The sequence below is a fragment of the Oncorhynchus mykiss genome, chromosome 4 (genome assembly GCF_057628025.1).
Source record: "Oncorhynchus mykiss isolate SJ-2025 chromosome 4, ASM5762802v1, whole genome shotgun sequence".
NCBI lineage: Eukaryota > Metazoa > Chordata > Actinopteri > Salmoniformes > Salmonidae > Oncorhynchus > Oncorhynchus mykiss.
The window spans coordinates 65,272,951-65,299,730 of record NC_143025.1 but is presented as its reverse complement, the minus strand read 5'-3'; the positions used below and the strand labels follow the sequence as shown (position 1 = coordinate 65,299,730).

Genomic DNA, 26,780 nt, shown 5'->3' with positions numbered 1-26,780 from the left:
ATGGGAAAAGACTAACTACCAATTGGATATCACAAAAAAATCAAGGCAGAGGGTGGCTATTTGAAGAATCTCATATAAAATATATTTTGATTTGTTTAACACTTTTTTTGGTTACTACATGATTCCTTATGTGGTATTTCATAGTGTTGATGTCTTCACTATTATTCTACAGTGTAGAAAATAATACAAATAAAGAAAAACCCTTGAATGAGTAGGTGTTCTGAAGCTTTTGACCGGTAGTGTATGTTTAAATCAGTGATTTTGTTATTTCAGAAGGAATTGGCCATATATAGACCCATAATACTGAATTAGTGTGGATCTGGTTTATATTAGTGTTGGGACTCGGTCAAAGGTGTAGACCTGATTTGTAGGAGTACTGGAGTTGAGGTGCAGGGATAGGCCTGGTTTACAGTTTGAGTGTTCAGGCTTCAACACATTTAGACCTGGCTTAGTTGACTAATTCAAGCATAGGTGCAGACTTTGTAGGTATGTAAATTGCATCTGAAGTACAGGTGTAGACCTGGTTTGTATGAATAGTATGTCTGAAATGCAGAAGTACACCTATTTCTATGACACATGGGGCTGACATGTAGCAGTAGACTTTTTGTTTTTCAATGTTGGGTTAGACTTGCAGGTGTACACCTGGTCTGTAAGAATATTGGGTTAGACTTGCAGGTGTACACCTGGTCTGTAAGAATATTGGGTTAGACTTGCAGGTGTACACCTGGTCTGTAAAGAATATTGGGTTAGACTTGCAGGTGTACACCTGGTCTGTAAGAATATTGGGGCTGAAGTACAAGTGTCGACCAGGTTTGTATGAATGTTTGGGCACTGGGGTAGACCTGTTTTATATGAGAACCCATGTATTGATCTGGTTTATATGAGTCATGGGGTGTAGAGATACACAAGGCTCAATTCAGGTAATGGGTCTGGATGGACCTCTATTGCCCATTAAAATCCTTTCTGGCAATAATTTTGTGGTAGGAAATGATTAGCGTGTACAGGTTACAGGTTAAGATATGCAAATGACAGGGTTGGGAAGTACAGCGACTAGCTGGATAGGTTACTGTTGGTGACGTGGGGAATACAGGCCTAATGAAAGTGGGTAACATGGCTGAGATAGGCAAGTAACATGGATGAGGTGTATTGGCAAAGGAACTGGGGTCTATGAGTAACAAATATGGCATTTGGGGCTAGGATATGGGTACTTGATTGTATCAATATTAGGGTATTTGTCACACCCTGACCATAGTAAGCTGTTTATTCTCTGTGTTGGTTGGGGTGGGATAGTGACTTGGGTGCCTCATCTAGGTATTTCTATGGTGGCCTGATATGGTTCCCAATCAGAGGCAGCTGTTTATCGTTGTCTCTGATTGGTGATCATATTTAGGTAGCCATTTCCTCATATATGTTTGTGGGATCTTGTCTACAGTTAGTTGCCTGTGTGCACACAAGTAGCGTCACGGTTCGTTTGTGCTTTATTGTTTTGTTTGGTGAGTTTCAATGTTTTAAATATGTGGAACTCTACGCACGCTGCGCCTTGGTCTACTCATTATGACGATCGTAACAGTATTGGCATGTGGGTGTTAGGTTTTGGACAAGGGGGTAACAGGGCTGGTTTGTGTGGGTAAGTAAGATTGGCAGGTTGTCCCTAGCGGTTAGAGCTTTGGGCCAGTAACCGAAAGGTCAATGGTTTGACTCCCCGAGCCGACAAGGTGAAAAATGTGCTCTTGAGCAAGATACAACTATGGCTGACCCTGTAAAAACAACACATTTCACTGCACCTATCTGGTGCACGTGTCAATAACAAAAACACTTTTTAAGAGGTGTACATAGATATTGGGGCTGAGAAAAATGGCTAATTGTTTGTTTATTTTATTATAGGCAAAGCACAGTATGTTCCCATCGGTCACAATTGTGACCAAGAATAAAACAATTTAAAAAATATATACTTTTCAATAAAAACATTGTTTTTTTTAAACAATATGGATTACAAGTTAGGGTTACTAGTGGTATAACATTGCATAGTGGCGTGCCTGAGAAACAATGTGGGAACAAATGGGTTAACGGTAATTGTATGACATCGAAGTGTCAAAATATTTGAGGAAAAAACTAATGCATCCTTCATTTGCATAGACAGGTCAGTCCAACGATTTCCCTGAAAAGCTTTGTCTTCATAGTCAGAGGGAAGTACATATTGTACATAATGTACTCTGCAGGTGGAGGACAGTAAGCTTTAGTGTGTTATAAAACAACATGGTTAGAGACCATTACAGCCACACTCCTTCCCGGTTGTTAATCATCATGAGGTAAAGTGACATTGCATGTGCATTCAATTAAATGTTGTATGAAGTTGTACACATAAAAAGCTATCTGGCAATATATCAATCGTAATAAGTAAGTAGAAAAGTATGGATAAAAAAAAGTACAAAAAAAAAAAGTTAGTTACAATCACAGTGCTAAAGCAGTTAAGTGTTTCGGATGAGTTTTAAAAAATTCCTTCATTTGATTTGGCAATTTTTCCACATACGGTAAACATAAACGAATTGGCATTATGAATAACTATACCACTCTTTAGTAGTGTGTCCCCCAAAACCCAGTGTAAATGCCCAATAGGTTATTATTCCATGTTGATCACTAGGCTCCAGTTGTTCTGTAGTTCAGTCAGATCACTTTCACCCTCACACTCCTCTGACTGCCTCACCACCACAGAGGGTAAGATCTCCACCTGCTCTAACTCCCTGTTCACCTCCACCTCTGGAATAGGCTTGGAGAGCAGAGGGATCTGGAGGATCCCTGTTGTAGGGCTCCAGTCAACACAGTTACCGCCAGATCCATCTTCTTCCTCAGACTCCTGTGGAAACAGCGTATGCCTCTGGGTTCTGTACAGGTTGACCTGGGATAGCCGCAGGGGCTGAGTACCCCTCCTGTTAGACTGTGTCTCGTACTCAGAGGGGTAACTTTGGGGCTCCTCAGCCTTGTCTTCCCAAAAGTCCACCTCAGGGGTCTCTCTGACTGAGAAGTGCTGCGGTGCGTAGGGACCCACCCGATCAGGCTCTTTGTAACTCGTGCTCTCCTCCCCCATCTTTAGACCAGACAGCAGTGGCATTCTAAAGAGCCCTTTCTCCACAGGCCCCTGTGAACATGGCGCAGATCTCTGTGCTATGTGCATATTGACCTGGCTGAGATGCAGCAGCAGGGTTTCCTCACTGTGAGATGCCTCACTTTCCCTCATTTCCGGAATCTTTGGGGACGCTCCAATGAAGCCGTATTCTAGGGGCTCTGGTTGGGCCTCCCTGAAGTCATCTTCCCATGATCCCTCCTGACAATCCTCTCTGCCAGGGGCTTGCTGGGCAGCGTAGGGTAGTATGGGCTCCCCCTCTGAATGTTGGATGAGGGCAAGGATAGTGTTGGGATTTATGGGCATCATCTCCATGGGCTTGGCCATGTTGACCAGTACCACGTTCACTGTCACAGCTTGCTCAGGACAGAAGGTCTGCGGTGGGTTCGGAATGTCCGATATTTCCTGAAACAGGAAAAAAGTGGACATGCATTTTAGTAAACTGCACTTCATAGCCATTGTTGAAGTCTTCTATTGGTCACATAAGTCACACAATTCTTACCAGGAAAGGGGGGCTTTTCTGTTTATTACCACAGACAAAGTGATAGACAAGGCATCCGACCAGGATCAGCATGAAGAGGCAGATGACTGATGGGACAACGGCTCCCAGCAACATCAGTAGCAGCTGGCCATAAAAGGGATCTGTAAAGACAGTGGTGAGGTAGAGGTAAAATAAGACAGATCTATACAGTACACAGCCGTTATAGGAAAGGGAAAGCCCATAGGATAAAGCTGAGAAGACAAACCCACACTCACTCACTAGCACACGCACATGCAGACACACACAAACACCCCTTGAAACATCAACATAATTCCTTCTCTAACAGGAAGAGAAAATACACCCTGGGAAAACACCTCAAGTTGTCTCATTCCTCAAGTCCTCTTGATTGTTTTGTTGTGCTGTACCAAAACCTGTTGAGTAGACTTATCCTGACAGATAGAAAAGAACACTGCACACTAGGTCATTGGAGCAAGATTAAATCGAGTCTTATCTTACCCTTTGAGGTTGTTAGGCACTGCCATTCAGATGCATGACAAGCAAAAAGAAGTGATAGGACCTGGGCCTTAGCAGAGAAACAATACTGGGTTTCATAGGCAAGCAGCCTATATTCAAAGGATCTGTTTTCCACAGTGAAGTGTTGCTGAAAGACAAAATGTATACAGAAAGTTAAAATGCACAATATAAAACTAACAATCATAATTAATCTTTGCTAAATATATAATACAAAAAATATATAATTGTAGATCACAATCTATTAATGCAGCAATTTTCACTGATTAAAGTCCCTGTAGACAGTCCTACATATTATGTAATTTAATTATTTACACAGAGTTACAGTAACCTAAGTAACACCAACCGTTTTGTTGCTTGTGTTGTCGTACACAGACAGGTTGTAAGTCATCTGAGGGTAGAATTTCAACAAGGAGTACTCTTTTGTCATGTTTCCAGTCTTCCATCTCATTGGACCCTTCATCTTAACGGTAACACTATTCTCCTTCACCACAAGTTTGACAAGTGGAGGTCCAAAGGTTGCTGTTTGAGAAAGGTATAAAAATGTCCTATCATATGTGGCCTGACACATTCTCCGTTTGAGTGTTTCACTTTGGCTCCTCTTTCATAGATAAGGAAAATGATCTTTGAACAGGATCTCAACTTACTGTCAGCTTTGGGTTCGAAACTCTTTTCTGTGAGTGTCCATTTGGAGGATCCGTTTTTGCCCAAAGCCTTGACTCTGGCAAAGTAGCCTTCATCCAGGTCAGTTGTCTCATTGGATAGATCACACCAGGTCTGAGGGATGTCTCTGCACTTCTTCTTCAACCTCCAGCGCACCCGTCTCGCTCCACCATCCATGCGGTCACCATAGCTAGGAGACAACAAATAAACACATAATGAGATGTGTCCTTAAATCCATGGATCATGGACATTTATTTACAAGTAGTTCATAGAAAGCTCAGTCTCTCGTGACAAAACCGAGTAGCTGATTTGGTTCTGGGTGCCGAGATCATGATAAAGGCTAAAGTGTCCTCACATTGCATATTCCACTGTGTAGTTGGTGTCATTTGGTGTGTCTTTCCCAGGATGCCACTTTACAATGTTTCTCAGGTTCATGGAGTTGAAGTGTACTCCTTTGGGACGCGCTACAGAGGTAACGTCTGAGACCACTAGGAAAGGAGAAAGAGCAGAAAGCAGATGATCAAGGTCATTTCAAAATGACTGGTGGAGCATCAGTCCTTAAACAGTAAACAGTTCTAAAATAATATAATTATATTATATAGAAATAAAGAGAGCGATTTAGACCCTTCTTTTGGAGACTGAAAATATATATTTTTTTATAGAACAGGATGTTTTGATGAAATTTGAACAATAAAAGATTTCATAAACCCTCAAAAAGACACCCTGCTTTCCCTCTGACTGTATGAGACCACACCTTTGTTTCCTGTGTGATTCAGAATACCACACAATCACGTAATTCAAGGACATCTCATGATTAGATAAAAGAAAATGAACCCTGTTCAGTGCATCATAAATGTCATTGAGCGCTGTTTTTCTGTATGCATGCCAACAACCTTTTGAAATAGCTTTGATCATTGCCTTGAGTATCAACTTATCATGAAATGTAACACATTTCTCTACCATTTCAACTCACTATCTACATCTGCTGGGTATGCTGATGGAAAATACATTTAGAGTGAGGTTCCACATCAAGCACAAGTAAAGTGAGTGAAAACAAAAGTAAACCAAAGTAAATGCCACCCACATAATGATGAACGTATTTGGGTGAGTTCCAAAGTGACAAAAAAGTATTACATTGGTTAAACATGCTTAAAATGACTTTTTAAGGGAGAAAGAGGGAAACAAATTGAACAATGACAGACAGCTGAACAATGATAGCTGAACTATTCCTGTAGCTTGACAGTAGCAAATGATACATTGTAGTTGCAAAATATTGAGTATACTGTCTATAGGGCATAAAACCAAGCCAACGGTGTTCTCAAAAACATTGCCAGGTGATATTTGATCAACTGGACTGCACAGCAGTAGTAAACATTTTCTTAAATTGATTATGAGCTGCAAATGAAAATTAAGCCTACCTGCGGTCCATAGAGAAATAATGTAGAGATATTTGACCATTCTTTCCCGTAGAATTGTTGGTAAATAGTTTATAGCATTGTCATAACAAAAGTTTTGACACCTTTAAAAGGAGAATTGAGCTCATGGACATTTCAACCGATAGGCTAAAGTAAATTATTCAGTTCTAGGATCTCGTTCTTCCACATCGCTTCCATGTTGTTCACGCAGAGTGGTATTCTTATCTGATATACCTTACACTGGCCAGGTCGCTTAGTCAAGTGACATGGGCGGAGTTATTTACTGTAAGATATTAGGAATTCGGAACACTAGCATATGTGCACATGGGGAAATAAACTAAGCCTAGACGTTAGTGTTTTTCCATATATTTTTAAACCCAGGTTATGGGAAGATAACTTTTGTGATTTGATATGATTCAATGTTTTAACATTTTAAAGTATGGATATGAAAAACACTTGTTCTGGTAGGGAACATGTCAGATTTGTGTCAAATGTTGTAATAACTTTTTCATATTTGTTTGTGTTGGGTCACCATAGCATAGCACTTTTGAAAGGCCCACAACATTCTTGAGATGGCAGTGCAGTGATTAATGTACTTGTTTAGGCCACATTGCAAATATTTCCATGTTTGAAGACTTGTTTGACTGGTGTGAATAGTTTATTTAATTGTCATAGATCACCACCTTGTGGCATAAATGCCAACTCTCCACTTGAGGTTATTGATGACGTTAACGTTTTACATTATGATTGTGCATGAGCACGTTTACTTAGTTTAAACTGGTCTAGACATATTAAATGTATCAGTATGATTAATAGTTTCATTTTAGATATGCCACAGACCATTGAAACGTAGATCGTATTGTTTTATTAAACGAAATGGCACCACAGACATGGAATAATGTACTGTGCCATATCGGTTTGTTTTTAAGGCTGCACCAATTTCCGGTTAACAAACGTTAGCCTTATAGCTGTAGAAACCATCCATAATCATTGAATGGAGCAGTGTCTATGTGATTTCTGACATGAATTGGTAAATTGTAGTGTTCATCGTTGAAGCATGGCGATTTCAATGGAAACCCAGCTCCAGAGTATATTCGAGGATGTAGTGGTATGTGCATTCTGTATCAGACAGCTAACTTTAGATAGCCAGCTGACGTTAGCCACTTACCTTTTGTTAGCAGCTAACGTTAGCTAGCTAGCTTTTTTTTGCTAATTCACTTATGGCCGAATAGTTTTTGGTTAGCCACATTTTACAACAATCTCAGCATGCATTCTACTTAGCCTAATATTTGCTGCCTGTTACATGTTAATACATACATATATACATACATGTTAATAGCAATGCCAAAACCCGCTAGCTAACTTTATACAACATTTCTACTTTAGCTATATAACGTTAGCCTATGACAACAGGGGTGTAATCATTATGCTGATTCTGTAGCAAAACCCGAAAACGAGAGGTTATATTTGACAGTCAGGTAGGTCCCTCCCCGTTAAGTTCCGTTTGGCTCTTAAACGGCAAACGGTTTCCGTAATGAATACACCCTTAGATCGTGCACGTTTTGTCAGGTCATAAACTCTAAATGTGATAGCTAGCTAATTTGTCGAGTGTAACATTCTAACCATTACTCCATTGATTGTCTATTCACTGAATGCATCATTTTCTTTTTCAGAAAACAGAAGTTATTGAGGAAGCCTTTGCAGGGTATGACTTCTGAAGCAGACTTGTTTTGTGAAGACATAGCTAGGCCAGATGTGCAATGTCTGCATCCCAGTTAAAGATTAAGTGCAGTATAAAAAACACTTCAGTGTCATACAATTTGTTGTAGTACTTGTGGAGGAGTTATGTTTTCATAGTTGGATTTAATGACTTCGCATTTGTCTTCTCAGCATGTTTATGGACACACCTGAGGATGAGAGAACAAAACTTATCAGTTGTCTAGGTGCCTTTCGTCAGTATTGGAGCACTCTTCCTCCGGTGAGAGAGATGCCCAAGATTTGACACATGCAGCATCAAACATCATTCAAACCTTATACATTGCACTTGTTTATGTAATTCCTCAGTAGTAACAAGACAGTTTGCTGCTTTTTATCAGGATTCCCATGACCAGTGTGTGCAGTGGATTGTCCGATTCATTCATGGCCAGCACAGCCCCAAACGGATCTCTTTTCTCTACGACTGCCTCGCCATGGCAGTGGAAACCAGTCTGTTACCTCCCAGGTAAGGATGTGTTTTTCTCTGTGAGATAATGACTAGTGTTGTGTATTGTGCTGAGGACAGACAAATTAAATGTCATGTTTTCTCAGGATGGTGTGTCAGGCTCTCATAAGCTCAGATAACCTGGAGTGGGAGCGGACACAGTTATGGGCCTTGACTTTTCGACTCATACGAAAGATCATCGGTGGTGTGGATTACAAGGTAAGAAACAAAGCACTTGGAGAGACGCTGTTGGAAGCCAAGGATGTACAACGTGTTTCCCTATAGCTCCTGAGTTAGTGACCAAATTTATATATTTAACCTTGCAAAATTGTATATATTTTTGTTTGGCCAGGCGTCTGAAGAGACCCGTAAACAATTCAAATCAAGTTTGAGAATTTTAAGTTTGTAATGTCGTCGACCCGGAAAAAAACGAAGTCTGCAAGAGCAGGCCACAGCAAGCCCGCGCCCTCTCCTGATTCGCCACCGGACGCTGCTAATGCCGGCCCCACGGAAACACTGACTGTGGAGATGCTACAATCCGTGATAGGCACCCTCAAAACCGATATTTTCGGCAAAATTGACTCTCTCTCTACCAATCTCAGGTCAGAGATATCAATGGTCAAAGACGAGCTTAAAAAATCTATTGAGAGTATAACGTTACAGAATAAGCTCGACGCACACGGAGTGGCTTTATCGGATTTGGAACGAGATGCTGCAGACCACAGCACTCGCATTAGCGAGCTAGAGGCTAACGTTGGCTCACTGACAACTAAGGTGGCATACCTCGACAATAGATGCAAAAATATGGAAAGTAGAATGCGGAGGAACAACATTCGTCTACTGGGAATACCGGAGGGAGTGGAGGGCCCAAGACCCACGGAGTTCATGGCCCAGCTGCTTCAGGAGCTTCTCGGTCTGGAGGAGAACTCACTGCTAGACCGGGCCCACCGCACTCTGCGTAGCCGACCACGGGATGGAGAACCCCCGCGACCATTAGTCATCAGGGTGCCTTTCTTTCACGTTCGCAATGACACACTGAGGAGATCGGGAGAAGCATCCCTTGTTGTACCGCATGGTGTGGAACAAATGGTTGGTTAGCTGATATTCTTAGCAGCCTAGTTAGCAGCCCGAATGTTTTGCTAGCGAAGCCAATTTTGCTGGGTTCATCGACATTTGAATGTCATTCTCTTTTTCATTTAAAAAAAGTTCTAACCCAAGTTGCCGCCTCTTTCAATATCTGGCTGTTTTCATGGTTCAGTCGTAGTTTTACCATCTGTATTGCTGTTAAACCGCTCTTAACCGAGGCAAGTTTTCCTTAGACTCTGTTGGGGACCAATCTATGTATGTTTGGCTTACACTATAGTTAAATGGTCACAAATCCCAGGTAGCACAGGGTAACAGTTATCATGCTTTGCTCAACTTTTCTTCTATTTAGGGTTTTGCTTCTGCTTCCCTTTGCATCGATCGACACGCCAGGGTTGCCCTTTAAGTCCCTTACCTTTTGCCCTCGCCATAGAACCACTTGCAATAACACTTCGCTCCAACCCCCTCATCAAAGGTATAGTCGGATATGGACATGAACTATATGCAGATTTATTATTATACACATCCAACCTTTCTGTTCCTGCTGCCCTTGCCTCTTTCGCATCCTTCGGTCACTTATCAGGGTATAAACTGAATCTCAGTAAAAGCGAATTGATGCCGCTGAATATGGCAGAAAAAAAGCCTTTACATAACTTACCATTTTAAATTGCTCACAGTAGTTTTATTTATCTCGGGGTACATGTCACAATCAGATTTACCCCCCTTTTCAAGCCAACTTTGTTCCTCTTTTAATCCGTACCAAGGACGATTTGGAACGCTGGTCTTTGCTACAACTCTCCTTAGTCGCAATAATTAATTATATTAAAATGAATACTCTCCCTAAATTCTATCAGTTCCTTCTGATTTTTCTTCCCAATACATTTTTCAAAAAGATCGACGGCCTAATATTACCATTTTATATGGGACAAAAAGGCACCAGGATGCGATAACAGCTTTTGCAGAGGCCCAAACCAGACGGCAGTCTAGCTCACCCGGATTTCAGAATCTATCATTGAATCTATTATGAACCTTAGGATCATTCACTACTGGTTGCAGAGCAGAGAGATATTCCCACCCCCAATTTGGCTAGAGATTGAGGCTGCCTCGTCTATACCGGCATCATTGTCTTCCCTTGCTCACTCCTCCGTTACAGGCCTCCTCCTTCACCAAAAATATGTGTCAAAACAACATTGAAGATCTGCAATCAATTTAGGCGCCACTTTGGTTTTCATACAACCTCTTTGGCTCCGATAGCCTCAAACCCAGCTTTTCCCCCATCTATGGTTGATGGTGCTTTCTCAATGTGGTCTAGGCTCCGAAGATTCAGAGATCTGTATATTAACAATACATTTAATACATTTGAACAATTATCAGCTAAATTTGGTCTCCCCATACATCAATTTTTTTTAGGTTCTTACAAGTCCGGAGTTCACCCGCAGCATAGATCCAGGATTCCTCACCCTTTCTGGTGAAACCCAGTATGACACATTTCTTATCCCACTTCCTACTCTGTGTCAATAATCTATAGTCAAATTTTCTCACTACAAGTTCTCATTAAACAATATTAAATCCTCATTGGAGGAGGAACTGGGTGAGGAAATATCTGATGAACTATGGGACGGGGCACTCAAAGGGTTACATAGCTCTTTTATTTGCGCTCGACACGGCCTCATTCGATGCAAACTCATTCATTGGACCAAAGCAAGATTATCCAACATTTACACGGATGTGAACCCAAATTGTGTATGACGTAATCGGTCTCCTGCTAGTCATGTACACATGTTTTGGTGTTGCCCATCTCTTGTTGGTTTCTGGAAAGACATCTTTAACACATTCTCAGAATTAAGCGGCACACAGATCGAGCCAGACCCTTTCATTGCACTATTTAGGGTTTCCTTACCCACAATACAATTGACAAATGAATAAGGATGAAATTGCCATTGTCACTTTGTTAGCGAGACAGTTAATTTTACTTAGATGGAAATCATCTGCAGCCCCTTTTCGTGCTCTTTGGATTAAATCTGTTTTGAATTGCATAAAGTTGGAAAAAATGTAACACACTTAATGGGTCTATAGACACATTCTATGCAATGTGAGCTCCCTTCTTATGTTAACCGACTACATTTCCCTGCCGTTCCAGGGTGATGTATATTTATATATTGGTGACGTAAGAGGCCTGGTATGTGTATACACGACATCTCGGATGTTAAGGACGGTATTATCTGTACTAGTTGACCTATAACAACTGTATCAAAATGTTTTTCCTTATTTATTTTAATTTTGTATTTATCTTTGTGTTTTTTTTGTCTGTCTCTCTGTTTTGCTGTATTGTTGTCTTTGTGTTTTATACTACTACCAAATAACTTACAAGTGCAATTCTTTTCTAAATGCTGGTATTGAAAATTCAATAAACAAAGTATTTAAAAAAATAATAATAATAATACCAATGCACTTGATCTCAATCAACGTGACTAGAGATCGTAGGATAGCATAGAGGAAGGGAAGTCTTATACAACAGTGTAAATAGTTTTATTACATGTGTATTATAGGATATTATCTACTAAATAACATGAATGATGTGCTTCATTGTGTTCCATCACAGGGAGTTAGAGATCTACTGAAGGCTCTGCTGGATAAGATTCAGACCATCCCCAACACTGTTAGCTCAGCTGTGGTCCAGCAGCTGCTAGCTGCACGAGAGGTACGCCTCCTTTCCAGCCATAGGCTTTTTCACAAGAGTTTGGGGATTTCCTGTTGAAATAACCTGCTGAAATGTTTGTTTATCTCCTCGCAGGTGGTGGAGTACATCCTCGACAGGAACGCGTGCCTCCTGCCTGCCTACTTTGCCATTACAGAGATCAGAAAACTCTATCCCGAGGGGATGTTGTCACACTGGGTATGTTTTTAACCAGGCTGTATTCATGTGATTTGTGTGGATAAATAATCGATTTGAACTGAGATACATAGCATCTGAGCTGGTCAGTCTTTCATGCTATCCTTCTCTTTTATTCTAGCTTCTGGGCAGTCTCATGTCAGATTTTGTTGACAGTTTTCGACCCACTGCAAGAATTAACTCCATCTGTGGTAAGGCCACCATTTGCACCTAACCTGCCTGGTATTGAGCAGTGAGATGCATATATTTATTTGGGACTATTGCTCAGAGACCTTTAAGTGACCTATCATATGTTTGACCTGTAGGGAGATGCAGCCTCCTTCCAGTGGTCAACAACTCTGGAGCTATCTGCAACTCCTGGAAGCTGGACCCCACCACATTACGATTCCCTCTCAGGGGCATGCTGCCCTTCGACAAGGTACTACTCCTAAACCTATCATACCTATCACCTCCATAGAAATCTTTTACCCAGACAGTGTAAAGCCTGTTTTTCAAAGCTTTTGTCAAAGGATGTGGGTGTTTTTTTCCCCCAGGACCTGTTTGAACCACAGACAGGGCTGCTGCGATATGTGCTGGAGCAGCCCTACTCTCGAGACATGGTCTGCAACATGTTAGGGCTCAACAAGCAGGTACTTCTCCTCTCCTGCCCTGCCCTGTCAGCTCTCCCCTTCCTCCTCTACCTCCCCCCTTGCTCTTGGTAACACAGGTACAGTACACAAGCCAAGGATGCTCCAGATGACCAGCCTATCACGTGAGGTGTCTTGTACTGTATTTAGTGCATCTGATTACCTGTAGAATCCAGATGAAGGCAAACAACAATGGTTTGCATTGCTTTGTTTCTATAAGGCCAGCCTCCAATCTATTCCCTGCCAATTCAGTGCTCTATGTTTACCCCCAGCCCTGCTTGGCAGCTCAAATCCATGGTGTTTCAAGTTCTGTCTGACTCTGCCCCTTTGGCCCAGGGACACACAACAACGAGTATTGGTGTAAGGGAATACACCAGCTAATATGCCCCGTCACATTCGCTTGATGTGTCTCTTAGGAGTACTCCGGCTTTACTGACTGACAGGGGAACTTGGAGCTGGCCTCCTAGTCACTGTTTTGTCTTCTCCTTTTTTCTTCCTTTCTTTTTGTTCTGTCCTGTCTTGCCCATCCTCCAATGCTCTAGACCTTGAACATTGCTCAGGTATGTTCACAATCTTCCTGTTGTATTGTGACTAACCAGTTACTGGACGCAGCTTCCTAGCCACACTGATCACGTCTAGACAACCCAAAAAATGACAAATAAAGCATAACATAGGGCTTGAAATTACCTTAGATAGAGGCCAATGTCCATGAGCACGTGAAAGAGCTGATATGACAATGCATCACATTGACAGGATGTGCAAGGGTCTACAGTTCAGCCTCCCCTTGTTGGCCACGTGACGTCTACGGACCACACTACATCTCATTGGAGTTTTAATGCTGTGGCTGTTGCTGTCTGTCAAGACATCTCTCAAAGCTGTTTTTTAAGAACATACTTTCCCACAGATGCGTTGTGTTCGGTCTTGGGTTTCAGAATTCCATCTCCCGTCCCAAGATCCTGTATACAAGTCCAGAAACACAGCAGCTTGACAATTATTTTGCTTCTCTGTCTTTCATAGATTATTCTACTTCAAATTTTCAGTGTTACCTCTATACATAGTTAGACACAATTGAAACACTCTTTCAACTGCCTGTACACTGTGGCAAAATTTACTTAGATTCTCATTTTATGGTGGCTAACTCCACTGCCCCTGTAGTCTCCCTGCATTAGACTATGAATTCATTTTGTTGAATTCATTTAGCAATTCTAAGAATGTGCAGAACAGCATTGTAAAAGCTCTCGTGAGATCTCAATGGAAAATGATTGTAGTAAAATGTGAACAAATTGTATCAATTGCCACCAATTGATACAATTGCAAATTTGATATTATTAGAATCTACTTTGGTGTGTTATATTATTGAATACACTAGTTCCTTCCCTATTCCAATGTCCTTGAATTTAGTAGCCTATATATACATATTCATTTTGAATGAAACAAAAGCATGTTACAAATCATTAATCGTATACAATTTCAAACATGCAACACTACCAAATCAACAAAGAGGATTGGACATTTTCTGTTTGAAACTAGAGGTGTACGTACCTGAGAATGACATGTTAATTTCAAGCCCTGATCTGCTGCATGCCGGAATGTAGTATAGTCCTGTCTGTTTTCAACTGTGGTTCGGGTGTATCTTGACGTTTGCACTGCAAGAGTTTTCCATTTGAATGTTAACACTAGATAGGCTACGTTGTTTCAAGGTACTAGATTGAAATGCACTCCAGGAATGTCTGGAATTGACCATGTCTTTGTTCCCATAGGAGCATGATCAAATTTATCTTTTGCCATTGAGGTTACATTATTGGATTTTGACACATCCACCACAACAGGGATGATTTGGTTCAAAAGCTACTATGAATCAGGTGCTGACTGACTAATTACTTTGTCTGCCAAAAGTCATGGTGAAAGCAATCTCCTGATTTTGAGTTGTTTTCCTAATGCAATGGGCTGAGCCTTACTAAAATTATCCTTATTATGTTTCAAAAGAATGATTACGTGGACCTATCTTTGGTCCTGGCCCTCTATCGGAACATTGTACTAAAAGGCAGCAAAAAGGCTCAAAAGAACCTACTGTATACATAATTCCATCGAAGATGGCTTTAACTCTTTAGATTCCATAAACCAATTCCATTGGTTAGACACCCATCAGACCAGCCTTAATCCAGTAAAGAAACCCCCATCTCAGAAGAGCATGTGTTGTACCACTGTCCCCCCCCCCCCCTCTCACCCTTTGGAGATGATGTTACCCTCTGCTCACAGTGTGGTGTTGATGAATGGCAGTGTGTTCTATACCTGCATGTCACTTTCAGGGGGCAGCTGCAGTATATCAGAAAGAGAAAGTACTCTTTGTGGTGTCAGGACAGACTGGGTATATCGACGCTTGTTCTCAGTCTATCAGCATTGTTTTTCAGTAAAGTTTTGACCACAAGCCATTATTTATTCAGTGTAAGACTGATTGTAAATGTGCAGAGCACCACCTGTTGAGTAAATATTGTCTTAACAGGTAATTCACATTGGATAGATTACTGAAATTACTTTAACAATGATGGCAAAAGTGACCAATGTGGTGATATAGTGCAGCTACTCTGGGATCTGGGCTTTCATTGGCAGTGGTGTAGTCTTCATGTCATGCTCTGTTTTGTGTGTGTTTGAGTCAGTGTGTACCCTCTGTGTGCCCGGGACAAGCTCTGTTTGTACCCAACATTTATGAGACTCCCGTTTGAGCCAAGTGTCTAGAGTGATGTTGGTGTGAGACCGTGTTTGGAGTGGAGTAAGAGGGAATGGAACTAAAATGAAGCAGTCAATGAGGATAGTCAAGGGCCCCTTTTTTTATTTTTTTATTTTTTTTACTCAACTACATTTCTGAATCCACTGTATGCGGATTTCACTTGTTTTGGTGAGGTATGGGCCAGTGCTGAATTCCCTGTGTGAGGTACATTTGACTTTTCTTATTTATTTTTTTTGTGAACATTTTTACACACCCCTCTGACACCTGTCTCTTTGGGCTCTTCCCCCCCCCCCCCCCCCCCCCCAGCACAAGCAGCGCTGCCCGGTGCTCGAGGACCAGCTGGTGGACCTGGTGGTGTACGCCATGGAGCGCTCAGAGACCGAGGAGCAATTTGACGACGGCGGCACCAGCCAGCTCCTGTGGCAGCACCTCTCCAGCCAGCTCATTTTCTTTGTGCTCTTCCAGTTCGCCAGCTTCCCACACATGGTGCTCTCGCTTCACCAGAAGGTGAGGTAGTGTTGATTTGAAACAGACACAAAAGTTTTATAGAAGTGGACATAGTCATTTGTCCTATTATTGTGAATGCTCTATTCTTGTTCTTGCTTCATTTTTACCATTGGCGATTGAATTGGCTCTTTTGTTCCACACTGCTCATCTGTGAGACAGAGAGACTGTTATACAGATCATGTCTAAAATGTCTGTCTTGTGTGTGTTGCTCCTCAGCTGGCCGGTCGAGGTCTGATCAAAGGACGAGACCACCTCATGTGGGTCCTCCTCCAGTTCATATCTGGCAGCATTCAGAAGAACGCCCTGGCTGACTTTCTCCCTGTCATGAAGCTGTTCGATCTTCTCTACCCAGAGAAAGAGGTAGCCACTGTGTGTGTGTGTCTGTCGTTTCAGCTCCTCCATCTGTCAGAGCATCGCTGCAGGAACCAGGAGGCTCCACTCTGAACTGCATCGAGAGCTGTTGTCTCCAAGGGGACGCAATGAAGGCATCTGCAGGCCCATCTCCCCCCCAATTGACTTCTAGCCAAGTCTTCCATTAGCATGCAAATACTGGATCTGTTTACTAACGCTGCGCTAACACAGAATCATGGCTTACTTGTCCCGCTTAGTCCAGAGCGAAGTGGATATTTATTAGCTTTCTGACCAATGGTGATACAGCCAATTGTGAATGAATGAGTGAAATATTTAGTGACATAATACATTTTACTAGTCAGGTGATACAACCATTTACTTGGTGTCTACGTAATTTAGAAGATATTGATATAAATTGGATGTTTATTGAAAGTTTTATTGGGATAACTGGAGACATCGTGATGTGTGTGTCTCTACAGTGCATCCCGGTGCCAGACATCAGCAAGCCCCAGTCGACACACGCCTTCGCCATGACTTGCATCTGGATCCACTTGAACCGCAAGGCTCAGAACGACAACTCCAAGCTGCAGATTCCTATCCCCCACTCCCTCAAGCTGCACCATGAGTAAGATAATGTCTCAATCAATCAAGTGTATTTTATAGAGCCCTTTTTACATCAGCAGTTGTCACAAAGTGCTGTACAGAAACCCAGCCTGAAACCCCAAACAGCAAGCAATGCAGGTGTAGAAGCACGGTGGCTAGAAAAAACTTCCTAGAAAGGCAGGAACCTAGGAAGAAACCTAGAGAGGAACCAGGCTCTGAGAGGTGGCCAGTCCTCTTCTGGCTGTGCCGGGTGGAGATTATAAGAGTACATGGCCATTTAAGGCCAGATTGTTCTTGAAGACTTTCAAACGTTCTTATATGACCAGCAGGGTAAAATAACAACCACAGTGGTCAACACCTCTGGAGTAAATGTCAGTTGCCGAGCATTCTGTGGTCCAGACAGCAGGTCCCACAGAAAAAGAGAATGTCAAATCAGCAGTTCTACCCTTAGAGGCCAGTATGTACTTAACACCAGCTCTTGTCTGTCATGTTGTCTACTAGAATTATCATAAGGAATCACTTAGGCAGCCAGTCTAAAAGTGTTTGTAGTCAGTGGTCACCAACTTGCAATATAACTCACAGATGCATGATTTGTGATGCCTTTGAGATAAAAGCAACATCTCAAATCTGGGGTTCGATTGCATTTAAACTGCTTGCCTCCCTCCTACCCCCTATAATATTTCACCTGTCCTTGTGTGTTTAGGTTTCTCCAGCAGAGCCTGAGGAACAAGTCCCTGGGGATGACGGACTATAAGATCGCCTTGCTGTGTAATGCCTACTCCACTAACTCGGAGTGCTTCACTCTGCCCATGGGCGTGCTTGTGGAGACTATCTATGGCAACGGCAGCATGCGCATCACCCTGCCTGGCACCAACTGTACCGCATCAGGCTCCGTCACACCACTACCCATGAACCTCCTAGACTCCCTCACCGTCCACGCCAAGATGAGGTGGGCTATACTTACCACAGAGAGAGATACTGTATATATCTATAGTCCCTACAACGACTACTACTGCTCCTTTCAATGGTGCTGTCAGGATATCACAGCAACATCACCAGTAATACTTCATTTAGTTAGAGCTCTTACTAGGGGTTATTGAAGTAAGAATGGAGCATCCTCAGTCTGAGAGGCTTACAGGAAAACTTGAGGATGCGTCCTATGATGTTTTTAATTAAGTAATTTATAATAAAAAAAAAACGCTTGAAATGCTGTGCTAAAAATAATCTACTTTAAAATGCATTATTTTAGACACCTGCCATGTTCTTTTTAAGGACACGCCATTATGCAATTTTATTCACATTTATACTGCCCTGTTTAAAATTCAAGAAGGCTTGGATAATTAGTTTTTTATTTAAACGTATAACATTTCAACTCTAGTCATCGTCAGGTTTAGTGTAGCCCAGGGTGTATGAAATGGCTCTGTGCTAAAGAACAGATGAGTGTTGAAGCGTGGTGTCTCCTCCCTCTTCTGTTGATCACTGTTGTATTCTCCCTGCTGTTAGCTGCCATTTACAATCGAAAGAATGGAGAGTGATAATGAGTTTAAACAGCATCCACCCATTTCAACCTAAAAGCTTTTTATTTTTTTAATGTATTTTTTTATACAGATGAGTGGGTTTTGTTTTTTTGACAAGATGTTGTCGCTAATGAAAAATCATCTGCTCTAGCGGCTTTACAGTGGATTCAGTGCTTATTCATTTTACAATAAAGCCATCCGCAATTTCTGAGCCAATAATGCCTTGAACATTTGTACTTGCATAAGCAGTATTCTGACAGTTCAGTGATCAAAGCATAATATATAAGGTGAAAACTGCATACATTGGTCAAGTCTCATTCACATTTCCCCTGTACTTTTAAGCCTGATCCATAGCATCGCCACTCGGGTGATCAAGTTGGCCCACGCCAAGTCCAGCATCGCCCTGGCCCCAGCCCTGGTGGAGACCTACAGCAGACTGCTGGTCTACATGGAGATAGAATCTCTGGGCATCAAAGGATTCATCAGTAAGTCCTGCAAACTCTGAATCCCCTTACAGAGCTTATCAATCCCTGCCTGCATTTTTTTCCCAAACGAGACCTGGTTCATGTTCCGAAAGGCACACCATAACAAAAACTTTTCTCCCTGCTGAACACGACCCTGGCCTGAGCAAGCAGCATGGCCAGATTAACTGTATTCCCAAATGCATCACAGATGTTCTAACTGCGACGACATGGTGTCTGTCTTGTTTTACCAGGCCAGCTCCTGCCCAACGTGTTCAAGTCCCACGCCTGGGGCATCCTTCACACTCTGCTGGAGATGTTCAGCTACCGTATGCACCACATCCAGCCCCACTACCGCGTCCAGCTGCTCAGCCACCTGCACTCGCTAGCCGCCGTGCCCCAGACCAACCAGAACCAGCTACACCTCTGGTCAGTAACTACAAGAGGAGGCACAGTCAGACACAATTTTTAGGGCCAGGTCCTGGTTGCATAGTAGAGTAATGGTTTTCATCTGAAGCAATATGTTGATCCTGTTTTACTATCTCACAAAATAAATACGATTTCTTTGACAAGATGATTAGTCAGTGAATCAGGCCGTCTCCGTGGTAACCAGATACTCTTTCTGCAGTACATGCTTTCAAACTACCATAAAAACCCTTGAAGTGTGCACTTACGTAAGGTAATATTTTAGGAGCTTTATGCAATACCCTATTTCCCTTAGGTAAGAGAACATTATAATTCCTTAAGGGAAATACTTAAGATGTTTTATACAACCGTAATCTGACCAGGAAACACTCAACACCCTAGGTGTAGTCATATACTATAACTAGAGGCCTGAATATTTCCTGGTTAGGTCATTTGACTAGTTAAAAACTCCTTCACCTACGTGGTCAGCACCACAGGGGTTACAGGTCCTTGAGCTCCTGCGCAGGTAGGGATGGCTCATTACAATCACAGATACATAAGACCAGAAAGGATTTAGTACTCTGGGGTCAAGCCAGTGCAAGCCAAGGTGTTATAAGAGGAATGATGTGCTATTGAGCGGACGTTATTCAATCATTGCCAATTTAATAAGAACGTTACATAGAAATGGGTCAGCGTTTTGCAAAGACGTAACTCTGTACATAACCACGAGCTTTCACTGTGAAATATAAGTAACCTTTTTTTTTGTATGTCTGTTTCTGTGTCCTCAGTGTTGAGAGCACAGCGTTAAGGTTGATTACAGCGTTGGGGAGTTCCGAGGTTCAGCCTCAGTTCACCCGCTTCCTCAGTGACCCCAAAACGGTGCTGTCAGCTGAATCTGAGGAGCTCAACCGTGCGCTCATCCTGACTCTGGCCAGAGCCACCCACGTCACAGGTCTGCCTCTATCTAACTTAGAGTACCAGTCAAAAGTGTGGACACACCTACTCATTCAAAGATTTTTCTTTATTTTTGTACTATTTTCTACATTGTAGAATAATAGTAAAGACAATAAAACTATGAAATAACACATATAGAATCATGTAATAACCCAAAGTGTTAAACAAATCAAAACATATTTTATATTTGAGCTTCTTAAAAGTAGCCACCCTTTGCCTTCAAATCAAATTGTATTTGTCACATGCACCGAATACAACACCTTACTGTGAAATGCTTACTTACAAGCCCTGAACCAACAGTGCAGTTCAAGAAATGGTTAAGAAAATATTTACTAAATTAAAAGTAACACAGTAGAATTACATAACAATAACGAAGGCTATATACAGTGGACACCGGTACCGAGTAAATGTGCTGGGGTACAGGTTAGTCGAGGTAATTTGTACATGTAGGTAGGGGTAAGGTGACTATGCATAGATGATAAACAGCGAGTAGCAGCAGTGTAAAAACAAAGGGGGGAGGGGTCAATGTTAATATACCGGATGGCCATCTGATGATTAGTTCAGCAGTCTTATAGCTTGGGGGTAGAAGCTGCTAAGGAGCCCTTTGGACCTAGACTTGGCGCTCCAGTACCGCTTGCTGTGCGATAGCAGAGAGAACAGTCTGACTTGGGTGACTGGAGTTTTAGACAATTTTTTTGGGTCCTTCCTCTGACACTGCCTGGTATATAGGTCCTGGATGGACTACACTCTGTAGCACCTTACGGTCAGATACCGAGCAGTTGCCATAACAGGCGTTGATGCAACTGGTCAGGATGCTCTCGATGGTGCAGCTGTGGAACGTTTTGAGGATCTGGTGACCCATGCCAAATCTTTTCAGTCTCCTGAGGGGGAATAGGTGTTGTCGTGCCCGCTTCACGACTGTCTTGGTGTGTTTGGACCATGGTAGTTTGTTGGTGATGTGGACACCAAGGAACTTGAAACTCTCGACCCGCTCCACTTCAGCTCTGTCGATGTTAATGGGGGCCTTTTCGGCTCTCCTTTTCCTGTAGTCCATGATCGTCTCCTTTGTCTTGCTCACATTGAGGGAGAGGTTGTTGGCCTGGCACCACACAGACAGGTCCTTGACCTCCTCCCTATAGGCTGTCTCATTGTTGTCGCTGATCAGGCCTACCGCTGTTGTCATCAGAAAACTTCATGATGGTGTTGGAGTTGTGCTTGGCCACACAGTCATGGGTGAACAGGGAGTACAGGAGGGGACTAAGCACGCACCCCTGAGGCGAACCGGTGTTGAGGATCAGAGTGACAGATGTGTTGTTACCTACCCTTACCACCTGGGGGCGGCCCGTCAGGAAGTCCAGGATCCAGTTGCAGAGGGAGGTGTTTAGTCCCAGGGTCATTAGCTTAGTGATGAGCTTTGTGGGCACCATGGCGTTGAACGCTGAGCTGTAGTCAATGAATATCATTCTCACATAGGTGTTCCTTTTGTCCAGGTGGGAAAGGGCAGTATGGAGTGTTATTGAGATTGCGACATCTGTGGATCTGTTGGGCGGTATGTGAATTGGAGTGGGCCTAGGATTTCTGAGATGATGGTGTTGATGTGAGACATGACCAGCCTATCAAAGCACTTCATGTCTACTGAAGAGAGCTATGGGGTGGTAGTCATTTAGGCAGGTTACCTTCACGTTCTTGGGCACATTGTGGTCTGCTTGAAACGTGGGTATTACAGACTCGGTCAGGAAGAGGTTGAAACTGTCTGTGATGACACTTGCCAGTTCGTCCGCGCATGCTCTTAGTACACGCTCTGGTAATCTGTCTGGCCCCGCGGCCTTGTAAATTTTGGCCTGTTTAAAGGTCTTGCTGAAATTGGCTACGGAGAGTGTGATCACAAAGTCCTCCGGAACAGCTGGTGCTCTCATAAATGCTTCAGTGTTGCTTGCTTCGAAGCGAGCATAAAAGGCAATTAGCTTGTCTGGTAGGCTTGCGTCACTGGGCAGCTGGTGGCTAGGTTTCCCTTTTGTAATCCGTAATAGTTTGCAAGACCTGCCACATCCGACATTGTGCAAAGCTGTCATTCTTGGCATTCTCTCAACCAGCTTCATGAGGTAGTCCCCTGGAATGCAATTCAATTAACAGGTGTGCCTTGTTAAAAGTTAATTTGTGGAATTTATTTCCTCGTTAATGTGTTTGTGACGAGGTAGATGTGGTATACAGAAGATAGCCCTATTTGGGAAAAGACCAAGTCCATATTGTGGCAAAAACGGCTCATATAAGCAAAGAGAAACAACAGTCCATTACTTTTGACAAGGTCAGTCATTCCAGAAAGTTTTAACTGCTTTTAAAGTTTCTTCAAGTGCAGTCGCAAAAACCGCCAAGGGAAAGGAAGACCCAGAGTTACCTCTGCTACAGAGGATAAGTTCATTAGAGTTAACTGCACCTCAGATTGCAGCCCAAATAAATTATTCAGAAGTAACAGGCACGTCTCAACATCAACTGTTCAGAGGAGACTGTGTGAATCAGGCCTTCATGGTCGAATTGCTGCAAAGAAACCACTACTTAAGGACAACTGTAAGAAGAAGAGACTTGCTTGGGCCAAACATGAGCAATGGACATTACACTGGTGGAAATCTGTCCATTGGTCTGATGAGTCCAAATGTGAGTTTCTTTTGGTTCCAACCACCGTGTCTTTGTGAGACGCAGAGTAGGTAAACGGATGATCTCCTCATGTGTGGTTCCCACCGTGAAGCATGGAGTTGTGGGGGTGCTTTGCTGATGACACTGTGATTTATTTAGAATTCAAGACCCACTTAACCAGCATTCTGCCATGATACGCCATCCCATCTGGTATGCTCTTAGTGGGACTGTCATTTGATTTTCAACAGAACAATGGCCCATAACACACCTCCAGGTTGTGTAAGGGCTATTTCACCAAGTAGAGTGATGGAGTGCTGCATCAGATGACCTGGCCTCCACAATCACCTGACCTCAACCCAATTGAGATGGTTTGGAAGGAAAATCTACCCATGCTAGATTACGGAGATGTAATTTATAAATCAAATCAAATTGTATTGGTCACATACACATGATTAGCAGGTGTAAGAATGCGAACAGCATTCTTACATAGGTATTATTTTTGTCCAGATGGGATAGGGCAGTGTGATGGCGATTGCAATTTATAGATCGGCAGGGTACTCTCGAGCGGCTAGGTGTTCTTTAGCATTCAGCCATCAGATATGCCATCAATGCTCCTTATAGGAAACATCACTGCACGCTATACTCCCCTGTAAACTGGCCATCTCTGTATACCTGTCCCAAGACCCACTGGTTGATGCTTATTTATAAAACCCTCTTAGGCCTCACTCCCCCCTATCTGAGATATTTACTGCAGCCCTCATCCTCCACATACAGCACCTGTTCTGCCAGTCACATTCTGTTAAAGGTCCCCAAAGCTCACACATCCCTGGGTCTCTCGTCTTTTCAGTTCGTTGCAGCTCACGACTGGAACGAGCTGCAACACACTCAAACTGGACAGTTTTATCTCAATCTCTTAATTCAGAAACTCAAACATGGACACTCTTACTGACAGTTGTGGCTGCATTGCGTGATATATTGTTGTCTCTACCTTCTTGCCCTTTGTGCTGTTGTCTGTGCCCTATAATGTTTGTACCATGTTTTGTGCTGCTGCCATGTTATGCTGCTACCATGTTGTCATGTGTTGCTACCATGCTATGTTATCTTAGGTCTCCCTTTATGTAGTGTTGTGTGTTGTCTCGTCGTGGTGTGTGTATATTATATATATATATTTAAATCCCAGTCGCTGTTCCCACAGGAGGCCTTTGGTAGGCAGTCATTGTGAGTTTGTTCTTAACTGACTTGCCTAGTTAAATACAAAATAAATGTTTTTTACAAAGCAGCCAACAAGTGCTCAGCATATGTGGGAACTCCTTCAAGACTGTTGGAAAAGCATTCCCCATGAAGCTGGTTAAGATAATGCCAAGAGTGTGCAAAGCTGTCAAGGCAAAGGGTGGCTACTTTGAAGAATCTCAAATATAAAATATATATCTCAAATATAACACTTTTTTTGGTTACTACATGATACCATATGTGTTATTTCCCAGTTTTGATGTCTTCACTTATTCTACAATGCAGAACAACCCTTGAATGAGTTGGTGTGTCCAAACTTTTGACTGGCACCGTGTATGAAATGTTGAACTGACATTACAACACGTGTCTGATGCCTGTGAAACTCATCATAGCTCAGCGTAACGCTGACTAGTAGGTCAGCATTAACAAAACGTTCACCTAACCCAAGACTCATTTTCCTTCCACTGCTTTCTCTGGTCCAGATTTCTTCACGGGCTCCGACTCCATCCAGGGTACGTGGTGTAAGGACATCCTGCAGACCATCATGAACTTTACTCCTCACAACTGGGCCTCTCACACCCTGAGCTGTTTCCCTGCTCCTCTTCAGGTACGGAGAGAGAGAGAGAGAGAGTCAATTTGGGAATTTGGGCTTATTTCTACAGGGGGCAGCCATAGAGAATTATTGACTGAGAGAATCCTATTTCAAACGCAACATATCACGACAGTACCGCCCCAACCCGGCTAAAGTGAATGTTAATTTAATGGTACCTACACACAGACTGAGCCCATTCATATTTTTCAGATGACAGACGGACACAAAGTCCCAGTTGAACATATGAGTATTTATCCTGTTACACAGAAGAAAAGGAGAAAACAAAGACATCTGTGTGCGTGTTCCCTCAGGCGTTCTTCAAGCAGAACAACGTTCCCCAGGAGAGCCGCTTCAACCTGAAGAAGAACGTGGAGGAGGAATATAGGAAGTGGAAGAGCATGACCAACGAGAACGACATCATCACCCACTTCTCCATGCAGGGATCGCCGCCCCTCTTCCTGTGTCTGCTGTGGAAGATGCTGCTGGAGACTGACAAAATCAACCAGATCGGCTTCAGGTACACCACAAAGTATTCACTTCTTTTCTATTCTACGGTTGCACAACACTTAACCATTTTATTTGTGCATTTATGAAATGTATTCGACAGGGACAGTGCACATGAATCAACGTTTCCGGTTCAACATCAGGCTATCAGTTCCTATTTTAACGGTAGCAGGGCCACGTCCTGTGGATTTGTTCTCATTATCCTGCTGATTTTATATGGTCATTAATAAATATTATAAGGTAACCTGGGACCGTTTTTAAGGAGGTCAACGTTCTGATTGGCTGAGCCCTGTGAATGTTAAGTGGGTGGGGAACAGAGGGGTGTGGCTTCTCTGGGGTGCAGCTGCTCCTTCTCCAGACAGAGGGCAGTTGTGTGGATGGAGATGCCTGACCCCACACACACGTTCCACTTGTCATTCTAATCACGAGTGCTGAGAGATAATGATCTTTACACTCCCCGCACGCTCCGACAGCACCAATACAGCTCTGCTGCCGCTTTTCGTCTTTTAATTTTTTTCTCTGAGCTCCCCCCCCCCAGACACAGTCTGTACCAGCAAGGCAGTTTTTAAAGTGCTTTCTGAAGCAGAAGCAACCTGTAGCCAGTGCAGCAACCTGTACAGCAACCTGTAGCCAGTGCCCAGCTGATAAAGTGCTGTTGCTGATTCCATCTTGGTGTGGAAATCAGCACAGCTTCACAACCAATCCCTTGAGCCGGATTGCGGGTTATGTGCTGAGTGCTGCTGTTCCGTAGAGGCTATGTGCTATCTGCTGTCTGCTCTCTCTGCAGGCCAGGGGTTTGAGGCGATTGGAGTGGAGAGCTCTTCTAATTATCACCAGGCGGGAGGGGTGAAATGGCTGTGAAGGGCTGCTGTTTGCGTAACCCTCCGGAGGGAGTCTCTGTAAAAGTTCTTAAACACTCAATGACTCTCTCCCAAGCACCTTCTATACCCCTCTCTCTCTCTCTCTCCCTCCCTGACACTTTCTTTCCAACTCTCCCTCTTTCTCCCTCCATCTCTTGTCTGTAGGAAAGAATCTATGGCCTCTCCCCAACAGAGTTTGAGTGTGAGGAATGCGAATAGCCTTGTCTACTGTAAACCTGCCTCCGGCTCTTTACGTCACTACCCAGTGGAGAGTGATGGCTTTCCTTGAGTAGGCAGTCATGCACCGCACGCCACCATTTGTAATATGATTTACCGCCAGTGAAAGGTATTTTGCCTACGGGGCTTTTAAGAAGTGACTAAGGACTTTGCTTTTGCGGTAACTGGCTGCTGTTAATGACAGCCT

The 26,780-nt window shown here is 42.9% G+C and overlaps 2 protein-coding genes across 9 annotated transcripts in view; one reads left to right on the top strand and one right to left on the bottom strand.

The window, feature by feature from the left end:
- Positions 1-1,854: 1,854 nt before the first annotated feature.
- On the bottom strand, positions 1,855-6,409 carry il20ra (interleukin 20 receptor subunit alpha). Its single transcript, NM_001124616.1, is given in 7 exon segments — positions 1,855-3,526; positions 3,624-3,763; positions 4,119-4,263; positions 4,480-4,655; positions 4,781-4,986; positions 5,152-5,284; positions 6,215-6,409. Coding segments are annotated over 7 exon segments (1,746 nt in total). The 5' UTR covers positions 6,255-6,409; the 3' UTR covers positions 1,855-2,620.
- A 120-nt stretch (positions 6,410-6,529) lies between these two features.
- The window catches only part of med23 (mediator complex subunit 23), a 30,344-nt gene continuing 10,093 nt past the window's right edge, over positions 6,530-26,780 (top strand). Inside the window, exons 1-20 of one of the 8 annotated variants that reach the window (XM_021600343.3) lie at positions 6,939-7,319; positions 7,885-7,916; positions 8,102-8,189; positions 8,308-8,432; positions 8,519-8,630; positions 12,097-12,195; positions 12,289-12,390; positions 12,509-12,578; positions 12,693-12,805; positions 12,921-13,016; positions 13,556-13,573; positions 16,048-16,248; positions 16,465-16,608; positions 17,079-17,224; positions 17,906-18,151; positions 19,062-19,204; positions 19,435-19,609; positions 20,374-20,537; positions 24,883-25,007; positions 25,304-25,509. In XM_021600343.3, the coding sequence (XP_021456018.1) occupies positions 7,269-7,319; positions 7,885-7,916; positions 8,102-8,189; positions 8,308-8,432; positions 8,519-8,630; positions 12,097-12,195; positions 12,289-12,390; positions 12,509-12,578; positions 12,693-12,805; positions 12,921-13,016; positions 13,556-13,573; positions 16,048-16,248; positions 16,465-16,608; positions 17,079-17,224; positions 17,906-18,151; positions 19,062-19,204; positions 19,435-19,609; positions 20,374-20,537; positions 24,883-25,007; positions 25,304-25,509 (2,456 nt within the window). In that variant the 5' untranslated portion in view covers positions 6,939-7,268. Of the gene's footprint in view, positions 7,320-7,884; positions 7,917-8,101; positions 8,190-8,307; positions 8,433-8,518; positions 9,501-12,096; positions 12,196-12,288; positions 12,391-12,508; positions 12,579-12,692; positions 12,806-12,920; positions 13,017-13,555; positions 13,574-16,047; positions 16,249-16,464; positions 16,609-17,078; positions 17,225-17,905; positions 18,152-19,061; positions 19,205-19,434; positions 19,610-20,373; positions 20,538-24,882; positions 25,008-25,303; positions 25,522-26,780 lie in introns of those variants that run through there. The other 7 variants (XM_021600342.3, XM_021600345.3, XM_036975768.2 and 4 more) reach the window with 7 other exon arrangements.